Raw genomic sequence first — 19123 nt, forward strand, 5'->3', positions numbered from 1 at the left:
TCAAATCCGCAAATGTATGAAACGTTAATATGAGCCTATCAATTAGACAGGCGGCGATTAGACTGCAGGAAAAAGGAGCTTATTCTCTTGTCCCAGCAGATAATCATGCGGCCGACTAAAAAATGATAAGTGACATGTGAGAAATGCAGCAGGCTCATAGAGCCACTTCCATCATACCAACGAAACATCAATAATCTCCACAGCCCCTTTATCCGGCTGAAATGCACTTTGCATTGGAAGCATAGAGTCGTCTGATGAGTTTTAGATATCCCGGTGTCTTGTTATTGATTTGGACTGTACAGTAGAGTTATAGAGTCAATAATCCTCCTCGGTACTCTTACCTGACAGTTTCACTGGGAGGAATTCAAATAATTGGATACAGTGAACAAACAATGCTGCAGGGTGTTTTGTTTTTAAAAAATGCAATAAAAAAATACAAGTTTGAGCACTTTATTTACAAAATGTTAAACACATTAAAATATAACATTTCAATATCGTTAGGGTGTCATAAATTTATGGATATCCAACTGAATGGAATAACTGTGGAAGACAAATCAAAAATAGTAATGGACTACACAAAATGACATGCTGGTGTGTATAATATTTCATACTTCGATAGTCTACGTTTTGCTTTAGGTTTGACACAAGATTAACAATGGACATGTAGTGGAGTTTATACACTATCAAATGTCCCATTTATCCCAGATTTACAATTAGAAATGCTCTTCTTTCAACAATACACAGCGAGTCATAGCATTTTTCAAACCCTGTTTTGCCAACACTTCCAAGTGCACTGATCTGTCCAATCTTACAAAAAACTCCACACTTAAATACTCGCATATAAACGATAAATAATGTGCAATACAAAGAATAATTAAATAATAAATAGGCTATATGCTAATACAAAAGATTATGCAAAATAATACAAAATAAATTAATAGGATTCACGTGAGGAGGATGAGGTCCTACAAAACAGACGAAAAATTCCCTACAAAAGTCCTTCCCTCTAAATATGAGAATCTACTTTCGAGATACGAGACTTACCTTCAAGTAACGTCATGAAATATTTAGTCAAAATTTGCGCATTGCACTTGATAAAAAACCAACATAGAGAAGGAACAACAGACAACCAGGCTAGTGTGCCTACGCATCCCCAAATATTCAACAGAAATCGACAAAGCTGCATTATTCTGAAAATAATTACACAATAGCATTAATAGGAATATCAATAATACTGTAATAATACACACAACTCTCTCGGAGTGTAGTTATTAGACTAGTGAGGTAATAAAAAGAGCGCAACATAATTTTGGCACACTTACACACACGCACGCACGCACGCGCACACACACGCACGCACACACACACACACACACACACACACACACACACACACGGATAAACCACATATTACAAATGCGTGAGTTTAGGCGCTTCCTGAATCCTTCCCTGAGACGCTTGGTGAGAGGTGAGGTCTGTGTATGTGGGATGGGGATCACAGGGTCCATGGTGGTGGTTTCCTGGGATCTGAGCGGCACAGCTGTAGTCCACACTGGTGGATGAGGGGTGGGGAAGGTGGCCGAGGTTGAACATGGGGCCAGAGGCTGGCATGGAATCAACAAAATTCCCACCCACGTAAACGGGGCTGCCTTGCAAATTGGCGTTGGCAAAGCTACCGTTGCCCTGCATGCCGTGGTGCTCGTACTCGGAGCCCGGGTACCTCTTCTGTTGCGGGATGCAACCACCCAAGGGTGCCGTGTACGCTGCCAAACCGTACATGTTTTGCTGGGGTTTGGCAAAGGACGGGGGCGAGGGCGCGTCATAGCTGAGGCTGTTCACGTTCTGGAGCTGGCCAGAGTATCCAATGTGATTTGGACCACTCAGCGGCGGGCTTCTATCCGGGGAGTGTCCCATGGGAGAGTGTGCGAGCCCTTTAGACTTCTGGTCCTTTTTGTATTTCATCCTCCTGTTTTGAAACCAGATCTTTATTTGACGCTCGGTGAGATTCAACAGATTTGCCATTTCCACCCTCCGAGGGCGACACAGATAGCGGTTAAAGTGAAACTCCTTCTCCAGCTCCACGAGTTGCGCGCTGGTGTACGCAGTTCTGACCCGTTTCGAGGCTGGTCCCGGCGGGCTCTTCTCGTCGCTCACGTCGCCACCTGTAAAGGAACCACAACAACATCATCTTAGCCACTGTACAGCCAAGCTATTACCAATCATTAAAAATACCCAGCCCTGCCCCCCCTCCCATAACGCCCAGGCCCTATATACGCACCATCATTGTCTCTACCTGCACTGGTGCAGTTGTTGCTCTTTTGCTTTGAGTTCTGCCGGGTCTCCTTCATCCAGGGGAATATCTGCTTTGTAAGGGTCGGTGTGGCAGAACTGGAAGCGCCGCTGGAAGGCGATTTCTTTTTCTGGGGCGCAGAGCTGCTGGAGCTGGGAGAGGATGCCGACAATGGAGGTGCCTGCTGCTCCCCAATGCTCGTAGCCTGGCTGCTGCTGCTGTTGTTGTTGTTGTTGTTGTTGCTTTGACTGCTGCTTTGTCTCATGCAGTCTCCGTTCAGGTCACTGTCTTTCAGGCTCGGTGGCCGGAGAGCAGAGGTCTGGGCGGGACACACCGAGCCCTGGTAGTCGTTCTCAAGGCTGGGAGCAGCGTAGGGCTGATGAGCGGGGCCATAGTTGTAAGAGTCAGGTTTGGGGAAGGTGTAGCCTCCAAAAAGTCCAGAGTTATCGTAGTATGTTGCTTTCTGCATTTTGTGGATTCAGAGCCGATGAGCCAGTGCAACTCTATCCAGTGGCATGGGTGTTGTTTGTTCACGTGATAGGTGTTTCCCACCGCTGATCCAGTATGGGACCTAAAAAGACATTCAGATCAGACTCATCTGGGTTCACGAGCATTAAGGCCCAAGCTCGTTGTAGCTGCAACCTCATAGAGATTTCCCAATAAACCAGGAAAAATGACTGTGCTCGCCTCAAGACTAATGCAGCAGCAGCCATTGAAAGAGAAATCACTAAGTGTCTCTAAGTGGGATCCATCTACCAGCCTCAGATTCATTTCTGGCACAAAACAGTTAAAGTTTAACTTGTGATAAAAGGAGCCTCTGAGAGGCTCTAGGAGTCCCTTAGAAATAAGCTGAATCAGCCTTTGACACACACGTACACACAATACCCTTTTCACTAATCACGAAGCTTGACAAAGCCCGTCATGCATTGTTCCCTGGAGCAAAAAAAAATAAATCGCCCACCAAGGCCGCGGACATGCGTTTGAATCACAGTTTTTGAGTAAACAAGAAGCTATACGTGCTAATCTCCTCCGACGTGTGTTACTAACATGAGTATAAAACTGCAGGTAAGTAACAGGTATGTACGTATGTGTGTGGTGGAGGAAGGGGTGAAGGGGGTTGGGGGAGGGGGGTATTTTACCCTCCTATTTTAGGGGGTTAAAAAGAAAAATGCCTTGACCCTCATATTTGGGCTGCAGGTTGGTCGGTTTTCTGCGTCTAAACCATTCGTTGAAAATTGTACCTTTAATTATAGAAAAATGAATAAAAAATATTATAGCTTTACAGAAACACCATGTGTTTAATATAACAGAGTAACGCACGCCAGCCTATGAACGACACGTTGGAAGACAACAATCAAAGGGCCCTTTACTGTATGTTGGTGGCTCAAGGAGCTGCAGCCTGCGCCGTGCATAACAATTGCACCTGTCAGCGTGGACCGCGGCAAAATTTATGACCGCGAATGTTATGGTTGTAAATGGCCTCAGAGAGGAATGAAAAGCCAAACAGCCCCTAAGACTCTGCAGCCCTCAGAAGTGTAAAAGCACGCGTAGGAGGAAGGCAAGGGAAAGAATTTCATACTCGGCGCGTTCGCCCATACAGAGGCTCGGTTTATAAACGGTGCCTCCATTCTGGCTGAGCGCGAGTGTGCAGGAAAACACCGAGGAGGTTGCTGGTTTAAAAAAAAAGAAAAAAAGACAGGCGACATTGGCGATTGCGGAGCGGTTAACGTGTGGGAATCCTGGGATGAAATGGTGAAATTCTACTTGATTTTACGTTTTATCATTTGCATGTGACGATTTTTTAAATTTAAAACGCTTTTGAGGGCGCTGGCCTTGTTTTTGTTCATGCGGTTTTTCAATTGTGTTCGAAGGATTCTCCGGAACACGCAAATAAATTCCCCGTACAGCCGAAGTTAAATCTGTCCCTCGTGTCTGTGTGCATGGTTTAAGCCTCCTGTGAAACGCTGTGAGCGTTAATATGTAGTCTCATAACAAATCACCCTTTCACCTTGTTAGCAGTTGGACTGTGCTGTTCAGTCCCTTCAATAAAGAAGTGTTACTCACCGAAATCTGCACAAATCTCTTTGATATCCCTCACGCATCCATCACGGCTCCGTCCTCGACCTGGAAGAAACATTTAAAAAAATATTGTTTCATCTTCGATGTCATTTAAATTAAAGTCAAATATAGGATTCAAATTCAAGACATATTTTGCTGTTATACAAAGGTGACGATTAATATCACCAACACTAGTATTCTTTTAGAAAATGCATGTTATTATCTGAATGTAATTCTAACAGCTGCAATTCAACATATATTTTAATTCCAATAATTCATGAACAAATAAAAAATGTATTTTTGGCCGTTTTAATTTTGACCGAATGGCCTCTGCAATGAACATATAAGAGTTTTTTTCAGGTCTCCGCATGAGAGTAAAAAAGTCTTACATGTGCACTTTTTACACAAAGAGCAAGCCCAAATATTTAGCAGTCATAAGCTTTTTCGGGTGACCTTTGGGTCACACAGCATTAGGCCAAAGTTTAATGAACAACTAGCAGTTCGGTTACAAGTAGACTCAACTCTTCAACCAAATTCAAAACTGCTTTTCTGCGGTGATGGAAACGGAGGAGATTCTCGTCCGACGACCCAACATTACAAATTAAACATTAGGGATTTTTAGGTAATTGTTTTTTCACCGCGTGTGAAGCCACCTCGGTTCCCTGCTTGCACTGGAGGATAATTACTTCAAATATTATCATGGAGATTCAAGATTCCTTCGATGTGGAATATTTGTTAAAGCTGGTCGATAATCGCCTTAAGTGCTTTTTTGGCACACTGGGCTACTAGTAGCAGACATGGTCCTCTTTTCAGACAGCAGTGTTCTTCGCCTACGCGCTGTTACGGTAAGTTTGGTCCACACAATGGGCCGGACTCAATGTGGAGTGTTATTATCTCAGTGAGCCGTTGCTGCTGCTTAGCGGCTCCCAACTCGGGTCAGTTAGACACCTCTTGGTGGGCGTTTTTCTTTTTTAATGTTTGTTAAATGCATTTAATAACGGTGTTGTATTATCGTTTCTGCTCGCTGTTGTTCCCGGAGAGCGCTGCTAAAATAAATCACAGTCACCAGTTGCAGCAGAAGGTTTTGCCATAATGCAGCTTTTTGTGGAGTTTGGTAAAAAAAATTCAGCAGCTTGTGTGCGCGTGAATCGAACCCTAAACCATTGTAAAACAGGTAGTCTGTTATCAAAAATAAGCAATAAATACGTTAATAGTGTAAAATGGGGCCAATTTCATTTCCCAATAATAATAGCATTCGTAATCCCAAAAAGTATCTAAACAGGAGGAAAATTAAGATTTGCCTCTATCCTTGTTCACTATCCAGCCCGGTATTCCTGCAGGGCATCCACTATGAATTCCTGTATAATTTAACGTGGTGGGTTAACAAAGCCATACAGTTGAAACCACATAAATCACTGCAAACGCCAGTGTGATAAGACAACAAATTAATGTGATTTACGATCCAAGAGTCAAAAAGAAAAGTTCCTCTCCTACTTCTTCCAGAGACGGTTTTCATCGAAACGTGAAATCAGCTGAAAAGCAGCTGCTCGAGCTCAATGTGTCGATAACATTAGTACGCAAGTCCCCGAAAAGGGGAAAAAATAGGAAGGTGGCGATGAGGAGAAGCAGTGGACTCCATATACACACGGTCGCCGGCGGGAGCGACATTAACAAGCATCGCCTCCTTGAGGGGAATAAATCATATATATTTCCTTGTATTATATTAACCCGTGGTTAAAGGTTGCTTTCTGCCATGCGATTGCTTACCTGCGAATCAATTCATCACAAAGCAGCTTCCCTCTCAGCCTCAGTTGCTTCCCATGCAGACTCTAGAATAAATCCTTCACCCTTTGTCTGTAGACAATGCTGTCCTAAACCTGATCTTGCTGTTTTTCAGACATTTCCATATACCAATGGAGACAGTATTCCCGAAAGAATGGAAGGACTCGTATTCAACTACCAATAAAAAGCCAACAAGGTATCCTTATTCCAGAAAAAAAAAATCGCTGGCAATCAATCACCCATTGAAATATACAGGACTTCAAACACGCATACAGGCCTGTACATATTTGGAGCTAAGATTGGGGGTTTTCGGGGTGTTTCGGAAGCTTTGTGATGACAAATAAAGGCGCTGCCTTAAGATACGAGCATATTTGTTCACGTGATTGTTCTCTTCTACAACGGAGCTCTTACCTCACCAATCCGTTTTGATAAAGGGTGGCGTTTATTTCCTCATCTGAACTGTGCGAAAATGGTTCCACCGCCTATTCCATTTTCATCCCTCGCTGAATTACAACACGCCTGCACTTCACCATTTAAACACACGCATTATATTGTATGCTGTTGTTAAGGTATTAATAAAAAAATAAACATGTGGACATTCTGCAGCTCCACCCGAGCAATGTTTACCGCACGCAGTGAGGTGGGTTTTCGGATGTAATCATAATTCATTTCTGAGCATTTCATATGTTACACCAGTTTTTAAATTGAACGCCCTTTTTTAGATTTTCTCCTAAAAAAAAACGTCCCAATAAAAGGTTCAAAGTGGGCCATAAATGCACCACGGTAACGTATCTTGGATAATGTTACTGCCATTACTATAATATTCTACTCCTATCAATGTCTCATTGTAGTTGCCTATCAGCTACTGCAGTGATGTAGGACATGCACTTTGAGAATGATTTATGAATTAATGTGGGCATATACCGACCAGCTGGCGCCGAATTGTATTGAAATAAACCACAATATCATCTTTTGTTTGTTGTTTCTCTTGTCACACTCAAACACAAAGAGTGTCTTCCCCGGCACTGTTTCTCTTTCTAAATCATTCACAGAGGTTCTACAAAAGACAAGTACAAACGGCATCAATACATTTATGGGAAAAGACGCAAATGGATTAAAAAAAAGACGATTTGGAGCCGCAAAGATCCTCGACTGGTTCAGGAGGTTATCTTTGCTGAGAGCAAGAAGAAGAAAAAAGAAGAGACGCGGGACTGGTAGCGTCGCAGCATATGTTCAGAGGGTAATAAAAGTGAAAGATTTACAGTTTTCGCACGGCCCCCAACAGCCTCGACGCCTTTCAGGAATTACTGAGAATGATTTACAAGGCGGCAGAACTGTCAGCCTGCCCTTACATGCACGACTTCTTAGAAATCAAAATCAAACCACCCCCTGCTAATAACAAAAACTGTCGAAATCCACCTTTGTCCTCACAAGCAAAAAGGAAAGATTTACTTTTTATTCGTCTTATTATGAAAACGTCAACCATATAAATCAAGATGCTCGGCTCTACTTAGCAATACATAATTCACCGGCTATTTCCCTTGTTTTAAATGCACCAATGGTATCTTTTTTCCTTTTTCCTCTAAAGTGGTATAAATATGAATAAGACATTGAATAAACATTCCGCGGGCCCGGTGGAGGGGCCACTCGCTGTGTCCGAAAAAAGCATTTATTCCGAGCGAACAGCCATAAATACACGTCACTGCTCTTTAGTTGTTACCATTCATTCTATCAATCCGGCAAGCGCCAACATTCCGGCTTTCCAAATACATGATATAAAAAAAGAAGATGCGCGTACAGCGACAACACCACAAGCAGAATCCCGTCCGGAGCGCACAGATGAAAGGCAACAATTTATCAAACATAACGACATCTGATATCGTAATTTACCAGCTACGGCAACATGAAAAAAAAATGCTGAAATATTTACCTACCCAAGCATCCATCGGTTAGGATATGTTGCTAAAGTGCGGGGCTACGGTTGCGCCGAGTATCGGATATTATTTTCTTTGGGGGATCTCTTCAGTTTTCAAGTCTGATAGAGTCCGTGCGATTAATGACGACGCCGCGCTTCTAGGGGGACGTGCTGCATTAATTATTTAGACAATCACGTGGTCCAGAATAGAGAGCGGAGCGGTGTAGTCTCTGGATTATATCTCTGAATGCAGACAGCGCACTTTAATATATCTTAAGGGGGGTTGTCTGGCTCGGAGAAGCTTCTGCGAAAAAACAGCTGGAAATCAAATATGGCCGGATGGAGAGCAACGACGTGGTATTCCTGCACTGGGTGCAGTGTCATTGAAAATGGCACTGCCTTTGGCTCCCATTTATTGCTGTTCAGACATGTAGGTCAGTGTGGCTGCACACTGTACGTAGTAGGCTGCTCTCACCTGATAATGACTGGAGGGAACTGTGTGATATATTTGATTTCTATTCAAGTTTGAATACCAGCGAGTCGGACTCCAGGTGGTTTGATATTAAAACCCCTTTACAAAACAAATACACTTGACGATGCAATATATATATATACAGCAATCATATGCATCAAATGGTTATGCATAGTTCCCCACCCCCCCTCCCCCCCATTGCCTCGCTCATCCACTCTTCAGCATCTATGTGCAGATCGCTTTTGGCAGGATGGTGAATTGGAAGCATCACTCTGTCTCAGCTTCTCTCTGAATGTATATGACACGCGCGCGTGTATTTTACGCGTGCACAAAGATATCGGCGACATGTGCACGTATGAAGGGCCGTGTGCGCTCAGCGGGAAGGAGACAGTGGTCACTGGGGATGAAAACACTGCCGAGTGACTGAAGATTGTCTTTCCATATGTCCGTTTATGCTCGTTTGTTTGTATCAGCACTGATTTTTGCACTGTGGAGGCTCGGGGGTCATTGTAGCAGCGGGTCATATTCAATAAAGGCATAGCCCGCACGGGGGGGGGGGGGGGGGGGGGGGGGGTAATATCAAATATATAAGGCTAGCAGCCGATCTCATATAGCAGTTTATTATCTGTATATGTTTACTTAGTGATGGATCACGTTATTTGGATTTGCCACTGGACAAGTTTTTTGTGTGTTTTAATCAAGTTTGTCTCGTGTGTTTCTTTGATGTGATAAAGACTCGTGTAAATCTCTACTTTGTAATAAAAAAATCACGCAAAACCTTCAAAGGCTTTTCTTGGAACGCAATCACCTTGAAAGCTCCACAAAGAGCCTGTGCGGATGTTTTTAGCGGAAACGCTCCTTTCAAAAAGAGTGAAAACTAAGAAAAACTCGTTCTTTGTCAAGTTTGAAAAAAAGAAAAGATACGCACACTCATGTAGATTAATGATATCAATGAATGACCGTTCATTTCATGCTTGACCAGAGAAGAAGCTGAATTTGCCCATGCAGCGCACATTTGGTGCGTCTGTGGATGTTTTGAAAAAGGGTGCTTAATGCCCATATGGCTCCACACGCGCGTTACCGCCGAAGAAAAACTGCCCACCAAGAGAGATCCGTTTGAAATTGGCACGAAATGGATGAAACTAAATAATTCAACAAAAATGAAAGTAAACATTGCAACATACCTCAGTGTGCCCGGTAAAATAAATTCCCTTTGGAATCCAGATAGTCCTCCAATGGAGAAATTGTTTTTGTTAGTCGCGACAAAGAGATCTCTGCAGTCATTTAAATGCATATTCAGTAGAAATCTTTATTTTTCCAGTATACTTCTCGCATCTCAATGCACAATACAAAGTGAAAAGCATGTACAAAAATAAAAACCCAAATGCATATTGCAATATTGCATATTGACATGAAGAGACAAATGCACAAATCAGAAGCTTTTAAAATAGGCCTGCTGTCAAAAAATACGTGTAAAAAATACGTAATTTACGCACAGACTCTTGCTTTGAATGCTTTGGCTCTTTAACTTTGTGGAAAACCCCTCCGAACCAAAGTGAACAGCGCCTGGGAGAGAAAATGCTGCTTGTCCGGCGGGTCAGGGGTGCTGGGGTCAGTTCTTGCGGCTAAAATGTGTCCCCTGGATGAACCTTCCACTGCTGCTTTGTCGACCTTCGGTTGAAATACCTTTTCAAGCCTCGCATCGTAAAGGCTTCCCAGAGAAGACCTTTTCGTACTCGGGGAGCTTCTGTGCTTTTTTTTTTTTGTTTGTCCGAAGACAATGACGGTATAAAACAAGAAGTAGCTGTCTTGAGATGTGTGGTGAAAGCCCCCCCTCGGTTGGCCCGGTGTAAATGAAAAACTCCAAGATTCACACAACTAAGGACTAAAACTTCGCATAAAGCCATGCTAATAACCCACAAGAGTTCAAACACATTTTAGATCAATTAAAGTTCGACGAAGACTTTTAATTGGTATTTGTGTGTGCTATAGGAAAATGTACACGTTTTTTCAAACAAATAAATAATGGCGCAAACAAATAATACCAAAAGGAAATAAACAAATATAATCCTAAATATTCTGAATTTGATTTTTTTCGATGTGAAAACATCCAATATCAATTCGATGCCATGCAAAATGTGCATTGTTTTCAAAGATGTCAGGAGAGATTTTAAAGGGTTCTCCGAATTGTATGCAAACAGGAATGTCTTGATTTGGGCTATAGTACTATTTAGGCTGACACATTTCCTGACCTTTATTTGTACAAAATAAGTTAAAACATACTACTTACAAAGAAACGTAAAACATAAAAAATTCAACGGGATTTTCGCAACTCACGAAATCGGTTTTGTTTGGCGTGCTCTTTGCAGATATTGGTTCCTTCAAGTATATTATGTATATATTGTGCAATTAAAGTGAGGATCGGCTAGGAAGATAAACGAAAATAACCTCTGAGCCTGTGTTATTTGTACCAAAGGCTCTCCTCTTCTGATTAAAGATATTTCCATCTTTAAACCTATACGTGAATCCACGTGGACTGAGCTGCAACGCTTTGTTTAGATCGGGGAAATCATTCCAGGTTGCTCATTAAATGTCCTCAGGTGGGCAACGTCCCAAAAAAAAAAAAAAGGTTTCTTTCGATATTGTTTGTGTCTCTTTGAAGAAATTAAAACACTGGGGAACTTTCAAAGCTCTCACTCTCTCACAAAGACTGATCGACCTTTCTGATTCTCGAGTCAATACTGCTGTGGTCTTTGCTAAATTTAAAAAAAAAGGCTAAAAACAAAATCAGTCCATGCAAAAGCCAGATGCAAACCCTGACTTTTATCTGTACAGTTTATTTCTAAAAGCGTAACACCTTCTTCCCTCTCTTATAAAGACGTGATGTCAGTCTGGCTGTCCTTCTGGATGCTTTGCAGATGGCCGGCTGGTGCCGATCGGCCCTTGGTGTTTGGTAGTTTGTGGTCTTTCTTCCATTTCATCCGTCTGTTTTGAAACCAGATTTTGATTTGCCTTTCGGAGAGACAAAGAGTGTGGGCAATCTCAATCCGTCGCCGCCTGGTCAGATACCTGTTAAAATGAAACTCCTTTTCAAGCTCCAAAACCTGCTGTCGGGTGTATGCTGTTCTGGACCGTTTGGGCTCGGGTCCTGTGTAATCCGGGTTAACTGGGAGCAAGAAAACAAACAAGAGAAAACAGTCACCAAATGTGGCCAGTGCAGCAGGGGGAGAAAAAACAACACGAGGAGTCTCTCTCTCGATACCTGGGGCGCTCAACTTGAACAACGTGCACGTGGAAACGAAAGCGTTAAATAAGCAGTGATTTCTAAACTGAATCTCCGCAGATTCTCCGATTTAACCGCCAGCACAACTGGTCAATACGCGTTTTCCGGAGCTTTTCCGGGCGCTCACCTACAGCGGCCCATTTCCTGAGCGATAAAAATTTATGACTTGTGTAATTGGCGAGGCCTTTCAAAGACTCACATAAATATTACCCTGAATGGTTTGGAAAGCACAGGTCTCGGTCCGTCCACGAGAGGAGAAGAAGCTGAACACTTACCATTAGTAACGTGGACTTTCTTCATCCAAGGGTAGACTACCGCGGGCTGCTTGGACTGTATCCCATGTTGGCTCTTTGTGTTTTGCTGCTGTCCACAAGTCCGGGGTCCGGCCGCTTGGACCGGGGGCCCGTGCTCAGTCTGTGCGCTAATAGAGCTCGAGCGGCTGGATCTCTGGTGCACATGACCCCGGGGCTGCCCGGCGGAGTCCTGCACGGTGTTGCAGCTGAAGGGCTCCTCCGTGAAGTTCGGCCGCGGGTAGATCCCTGGGTGCTGAAAGTCTGTGTCCTGCGTTGGACTGAAGAAGTCCGCGCCCTGCTCAGGTATATAGTTATTTTGTGAATATTCCTCGCAGGGAGGAAATTTGGGATCCACATACTTAGAGTTCACCAAATACGAACTCATGGCCATTAATTTGTGAGGGTAGAAAATACTAATTTTTCTCGAGTTGTCTTTTTTTCCTCCCTCCATAAAGCCCTCCTACTTGGTGTCAACTGAATAAAGTTAGCGAACCATGTGACCAGATCGGCCAATGGAGGTGATGCTGGTCCATGAACGGGTAAACATACAACTAAAGCTAATTTGGTACTTCAGATGGACTACAATAAAACTCCCGTGACGAAACTTAAAAACAAACAAATATAGCAGGGAAAATATTGATAATAAATAAACTAGCTGGATTTTTTTATACACATATAATTCCAACGTGTGTTTAACTTTAAACTAATGTATTACGAAGACAAAGGGAGTACTGGCGTAGGGTTGCTGCAGAAAATATATATATATTATATTATATTCAGTTTCTAAGGTCTAACTTGAAGGCATGGTGTTGAACAGAGATACAAACAAAAGATACAAAAAGCCCTTCGGCATAAAAGCAGCGAATAATGAGTGAGGACAATTGATGGACACTGTCTTTGTCAAGAAGGGGTCATCGAAAAGTTACACGAATCTCATCACTTCATCTGCTCCCTTTGAAAAAAGAACTGTCGGAACCCTATTGGCCAGCAGCAGCAGCCTTTGGGAATCAATAATAGAGACCTGCGACCCAAAGGAGGAAGAAGCTGTAGCTGGAAGGTGTTGTGGTTTTTTTTATTCTTTAAGTGAATTTCTGTTTTATTTCATTCCAACACACTGAGCTAAATTATTTCTCGTTACGTGCGTTTTCAAGTGTATATGCGTCAGATTTCCTTTACGCCTCCGCAGTTTCAATGTGCCCTCAGCACTTTCTATGAACTATGTGGTGTTGTCACATTTACTGTCATTCATAAAGCAAAAAAAGCGTGTGAGTACACCTCAGTCTCCAAACGCCCGACAGTAAGATGGCAATAAGTCATTTAATCGAAGTTTTTTCATCGACCATATACTCCCCTAGAATCGAATTTGTGATTATGGTATCATCACACAAATTCGGTTCTACAGGGTATATATAGACGACGGCAAGTGCCACCAAACTACAGCATATTTATTCAGCGAAAACGTATTAACGTGGCTCGCATAAACCACGTTAAATACGGAATAAGAGATATGCACGAGGCAGTAAACCGAAGAAGTCATTTTATAGGCCGTAATGATACCAGTGACTAATTATATTCAGTTTCAACAATGCACAATCTCTCTCTCATTTTTCGTTATGATGTTTTTCCTCATACGCCTTTCGTTGGTACGATCATCTGCGTGAGTTCGGGTCAAAAGCAAGTCAGAGGCAGCTTCTGTAAAAAAAAAAAAAAAAGTAGAACTGCAGAGGCCTATATGCTTTCCTCTATGGTGACATTCCTGTCCATTAACCAGCAAATGACAAGCCAAAGACGCTGAGCATCAGTTAGTATCTCAGGTCAGCCCAGGTCTCCATATCACCCCAAGTTCATATAGGGGGGGAAAAAACACCTTCCTCAAATATCATAACTTTTCACTTAATAAGCTGTCAACCATAATCAAAGATAAACATTGGTCAATGAAGCATTACGTAAACTTATATAAATGATGCTACATTCTGGCAAGAGCAGCTGTAAAGATGAGGCTAGAGACCATGGGGGTCAGACCAAATCATTTACAAACTTATCAACTTATCATCGTCAGACTAACCTGCCAAAGCGCTACTGCAAGACAGCTTACAAATGAATTAAGGGATAAGAATGGTGAAGATTAACTGGCTATTTTCCTTACACCAGAATCAGGGAAAAAACCCAAATAAATGAATGCAAATAAATAAAACCACAGCACAGAAGATACGTATTGCACTCATGTAATTACGTTCAAATAGTTGGCCAACATCCAACTGAGAGTTCATAACAAAATATGTAAATATGGCAGCTAGGTGACGCTTTGACTCGGTCAATTTCCAACAATAATATATTATTATTGAATATGGCAAACGTCTAATATCGGGTTCACTTCTTGAAAAAAGATTGGGCCATGTCTTCTGCTATAATAAGAAAATGAGCGCGTATTGGGCCTTTTTACTGGATGGTGCATGACGTCGCTTTGTTTAATGTGACGTTTTTAGCTTGATTCCTGATGACAAGCTGAAGGTTTCAATATGTGGGAATTGAGACGGAACAATGATACATTAACGTTTTCCTACATCAAAGTAAAGATTATTGTTTTATTGCAGACGTTGCATGTTCGTTTAAAACCACTGTTATAAAGCAAATTAGAAGATATTTCCAAATTTACTCTTGTACTTAAATTTCAGGTTTAGTTAGACAGCCTGACCTGTCTTTCACCTTCCCCAGCGTGTCCTTCAGACGGGTCAAAGCCGAGAATCAAAACAAAGGAACGATAAAGTCAGCGTTTTCTGTCAGCTTGTGTTGAACGAAAGGCGAAGTGCTTCAGCTGGACCCTTTTTTTTAAATTTGCAGTTACAATGTTTTGGTTTTTTTTTTAAAGCCAAATATTAAGAAATTAATGCAAGAGAATATGAGGCCTATTGAATATGTTACGCTGAATGAGCGTTTTAGCAATAATTAAAGAAGAAATCAATCTTACATTTCCGGTCAACGTTTTATTTAATATTATTTAGGCATATCAATATTTTAAGAAATGAATAATTCGAAGGCACGCATAATAAAAGCCTTTAGGCCTGTATAGTGAATAAAGAAGAAAATAATACTAAATAAATTACATTTATTCTTGTTTACTTATTTAAGTATTATTAAAATGGAAGATCGTTTCAAAAACGAATTGAAAAAATGACTGTAAAATAACCTGCGGTGTCCTTGAAATAATTTCCCCATATTCTTAAAGAGTCTTTAAAAACTTTGGGCACAACAGGTTGATCTTTCCGCCTCCAAGTGAATAAGACCGCCGAAGCTATCAAATAACAACATCATATGGCAGGGAATCAGACGTACTACGTGGATAACACCGTGCGAAAAAGCATCGATTGAGTCTTAAGAGGGTTTCAACCCAAACCGAGCTGAGTAATGAGATTAAACATGATTTTCCTTGCAGCATTATCTACCTCTCCTTGGTCGTCTGAGCGCGCACTGCTGCCGCTTTTAGAGGCAGGAAACAGTACAGCCGGAGCACTATGCGTGACATCACACGCCCATACCACGAGCTTAATGATAAAACACTGCTTACCACGGATAGCGGAACACATGGCACGCCGCGGAACAAGCACATCCACGAGAAAAACAACTCGGTAGGAGCTCACTTCCAATTCCAGCTCCAATCCAACCCATCTGCACGCTGTTTCTAATACACAATGAGAATTATATTTTGGCTTGTCAAGTCCCGGGCCATAAAACAAACTTTAATGGCATCACGTGTTTCCTTGCAGCCACTCACAACACCGCGCAGGCCCATAAATAATCCTCAAAGTTGCACTTACTCAATAACGGCGATTATACTGATGTGCACTGGGGGAAAGTCGTAGAAGGGAGGAAGCTTGGAGCCTTTGGACTAAACCGCCATGATAGAAATGGGAACAGAGCACTGTGACCAAAAAAAACCCCACGGTATTGAATATTGTACCTTGTGCAATTCTTGAAGAAACAAAGTGTGATCTCTGACTTTTAATATTAATAATCACATGACCAGTAATTTAAGTGAATAATGTCGCGTACACCTTACTGGACACAGCTGAATGTACCGTTTTAATGAAGCCACGTGACCTCTAAAATATTAACAAAAGCTCCATATGCTCAAATCCACTTTTACTCCAAAGTGAACCTGACACACTACGCCTGATGTCACTCACTCGTCCCGACCAATCGCAGAGAGCAGAGCAGCTCTGCCCCTCCTCTCCTCGCCCTGTAGAGCAGGAGGGCTGATGGCGGTGAGGTTCGGGACAGCTGCCACTGCGGGCAGGTATGTTAAATCGAAGGGCATCAGAGCAGAGGCTTGTCTATTTTTACATGCATGTCCTCATAGAAGTGCTCAAACACTTTCACTGACTAGATCCGGCTATGGTCCAAAGCATCCACTAAATTAATGGCAATTTAAAAAATGTGTATGGCGCAGTTCACGTGGTGCATTTCAAAAAATGACCGACATCACGTGATCAGGTGTCTGGGCCAATCGCTGTTCACGGGAACCAGCTAGCAAGAGAGTGCTGAAGGACAGCGGAGAGGCTGACTGTTGGGCAACAGCGCCTTCTGCTGGCATTTTAACTGCTTCCCCCAGTTTTCATGGCAAAAAGATATTTTGTACACTTACATTTTCACTTAATCAGTCAATGGAACTATTCAAGAACGAAGTGGAGTTAAACTTTCCAAATGCAAATTAGTTTTTGATTGATTATTAATAACTGAGTTTTACAACTTGTGTCAATTGAGAACTTGGCTGATGCAGGTTGATTTTGCAAGTTTTTAATTAAATTCTATTAAGAACGTTTTATTCTATTAAGAACCACATTTGGTACAATTAGAATAGATTTTGGGAAATTTTCTTTGATTTTCGAAATGTGCGGATATCTGTGGACTGAATATGAGCACCAAGCAAAGAATATGGAGATATTACATATAAAGCAAGAAAAAAAACAATAAACTTGCTGCTCATGATGATTTGTAGTAGTGTTAAACTAAGGACTCTAAATATGCAATAAAAACACATCTTTAAAACCCTTTAGCTCTTATAAAACATAAACACATGTATTTTCACCTGATAACTCAAAATACACATATTGTGTACATCTCCGAGGAAATGTTAATTAAGGGTCAAAAGGGAAAACCACATCCTTTCATGGGTGCAGGGCTTACGGTCAGATAATGTCCTCAATACACAAACACACATAACAAACTCAGATGTAAGCCATGCACAGCGTTCAATGGGAAAAACAGTGAGCCCTCTCTCATGTGCAGGCTGCTACTCGCGCCTGTGTCCCAGGGTCCATTTTGCCGCATTGCAGTAAGGCTGTAAATACTTTCGCAGCTGCCTGTCAGCCAACAGTGAAATACTGTCTTTGTTCATGTTGGCCCCATCTCCAGGCAGCTGAAGACGGCTACGAAAACTCTTCTCTTCTCCTGCCAGGCTTGCATATGTGAAATATAGCAAAGCAGATTCGTTCTTTGTTGCATTTTAGCAAGTGAAAACATGGTGGGGTTTGGTCGGATAAACGCAGATTTTATGTTCGTTACAGATATGTAAAATGATCATAAACAGGCGAATGTTTTTAATAAAAAAGAAGCTTGGTCAATGTTTAATAATGTACTGACAACGAAATGTACTCTATTGGATCCATAAGCTTTTCTTCTTAGTCGTGGGACCACACTCAGTGATGAGCATCAACAAATAGTCCTCACACGTCACTCCATGACGTTTCTGCAAAAATAACCTTGCAGTAAAATGTGTGAAAACCTGTTTTTCCCCCATGTCTTTATTTCTTACCTTCTTTCTTTTCTATACCTGAGCATTCCGCAGAAACGTGACATTGTTTTTATTAATACCAACACCATTTTCTACACTTCGAGTTTTTAAAAACAATTTATTGAAAACATATGTAACACAAAGCATGTAGCACGCCATTACCCTGCTGCTAATTTTTCATTAATAATGACCCCAGACGCTGTCAAACTTCACATGCAGACACGTGAGCGTTAATAAAGCCATTATCACACGGAAGGCTTACCTATAGCCGGGAGGTAATCCATGATTATTCGTAGGTGTTTACCTCTGCAGACCATGTCGATGAAGCAGTGCAGGGCTGGTGCTGCTGTGTCTATGAGGAGGTCAGATGTGTAGAAAGTTGAAACGCTCCTCTGGTCGTCCTGAGCAGCTCACTGTCGCAAATATCTGCTGATCAGACGTTTATGAAACGAATGCAATTTTTTTTTTTTTAAAGCCGACCGTGGCGTATCGGTTAGAGCGCCATTGACTCAGAATGCAGTGGGGGGAAAATCGCCTGGGAAATCAAGAAAAGAGCCATGAAGACGTTTGCCTCTCACACATGACCAGTGGCATCCAATGACAGGCGATGGAGGCACATAAAAAAGTCTATTGCAAGTTGTAAATTGTCCCCTCACAAAAAGGAATTTTGACTGCTGCAGTTCTACCCATCTTTGTGCATAATAGTAAAAGCCCCTCCACGTCCTTAGGAGACAAAAGAGCACCCCCACTCTTTTTTGCCTTTTTGTTTCTATCACAACCAGCAGAGATTATATCTCAAAGTGAAGAAGAACAGTTGCTTTCATCATAATACATATTCGTTATTATAAAAAATAAATAAATGATATGCTAAACGCATCCCTTTTTTGGACGTAGGAAAAAACAAGGTAGACGCAATGTTAGATTTTCTGCGGATGAAAAATGTTATTTAATAAAACAAAAACGGTACATAAAATAAATATTTGGTCCGATTTCGTGAATTTGGAACGACGACATCAAGCGTATTTCTTGTATTTTCTTTGCTTTTCTGTTTATCAGTAAGCGGCCTTTATGTACCACTTGTTAACAGCAGTATATTAGTATTAGCAGTATAAAAATAGTTTATTGGGCTTAATTACTATACGGTTGGTTTGCAAATTAAGAAAAACGAATTGAAAGAAATACAAAAATAGTCCATGGTATTGGACTCCTGTGTGGATGTTCACTTATTGTTGTACGACA

At 41.8% G+C, this 19123-nt stretch overlaps 2 protein-coding genes and 1 long non-coding RNA gene across 5 annotated transcripts; 1 reads left to right on the plus strand and 2 right to left on the minus strand.

The window, feature by feature from the left end:
* Nucleotides 1–436: 436 nt before the first annotated feature.
* hoxd3a (homeobox D3a) lies at nucleotides 437–18421 on the minus strand. 2 transcript variants are annotated; one of them, XM_040202138.2, is made up of 4 exons: nucleotides 18147–18421; nucleotides 4355–4414; nucleotides 2294–2861; nucleotides 437–2162 (listed from the first exon to the last, which is right to left on the minus strand). In XM_040202138.2, the coding sequence occupies exons 3-4, from the start codon at nucleotides 2757–2759 to the stop codon at nucleotides 1411–1413; spliced, it is 1218 nt and encodes a 405-aa protein (XP_040058072.2). In that variant the 5' UTR covers nucleotides 2760–2861; nucleotides 4355–4414; nucleotides 18147–18421; the 3' UTR covers nucleotides 437–1410. The 2 variants fall into 2 exon arrangements, with proteins under 2 accessions (XP_040058072.2, XP_040058071.2); XM_040202137.2 differs by having other exon boundaries at nucleotides 2279–2861; nucleotides 18147–18418.
* LOC120834237 (uncharacterized) lies at nucleotides 3415–6495 on the plus strand. Its single transcript, XR_005714431.2, has 2 exons — nucleotides 3415–5193; nucleotides 6246–6495. It is a non-coding gene; the product is annotated as an uncharacterized LOC120834237 (long non-coding RNA).
* On the minus strand, nucleotides 9807–18126 carry hoxd4a (homeobox D4a). 2 transcript variants are annotated; one of them, XM_040202139.2, is made up of 3 exons: nucleotides 15659–18126; nucleotides 12076–13785; nucleotides 9807–11683 (listed from the first exon to the last, which is right to left on the minus strand). In XM_040202139.2, the coding sequence occupies exons 2-3, from the start codon at nucleotides 12542–12544 to the stop codon at nucleotides 11388–11390; spliced, it is 765 nt and encodes a 254-aa protein (XP_040058073.1). In that variant the 5' UTR covers nucleotides 12545–13785; nucleotides 15659–18126; the 3' UTR covers nucleotides 9807–11387. The 2 variants fall into 2 exon arrangements, with proteins under 2 accessions (XP_040058073.1, XP_040058075.1); XM_040202141.2 differs by having other exon boundaries at nucleotides 12076–12388; nucleotides 15659–15985.
* Nucleotides 18422–19123: the final 702 nt, after the last annotated feature.

Source organism: Gasterosteus aculeatus, chromosome 16, assembly GCF_964276395.1.
Source record: "Gasterosteus aculeatus chromosome 16, fGasAcu3.hap1.1, whole genome shotgun sequence".
Classification (NCBI taxonomy): Eukaryota; Metazoa; Chordata; class Actinopteri; order Perciformes; family Gasterosteidae; genus Gasterosteus; species Gasterosteus aculeatus.

Bases quoted from the DNA above. Each gene is read 5' to 3' on its own strand.
- hoxd4a (XM_040202139.2), bottom strand. From the start codon at position 12,544: ATGGAGGGAGGAAAAAAAGACAACTCGAGAAAAATTAGTATTTTCTAC. The intron at 11,684-12,075 runs GTAAGTGTTCAG...TCTTGCTCCCAG, and splicing joins GAAAGTCCACGTTACTAATG to TTAACCCGGATTACACAGGA.
- hoxd3a (XM_040202137.2), bottom strand. From the start codon at position 2,759: ATGCAGAAAGCAACATACTACGATAACTCTGGACTTTTTGGAGGCTAC. The intron at 2,163-2,278 runs GTGCGTATATAG...GTTCCTTTACAG, and splicing joins TGCAGGTAGAGACAATGATG to GTGGCGACGTGAGCGACGAG.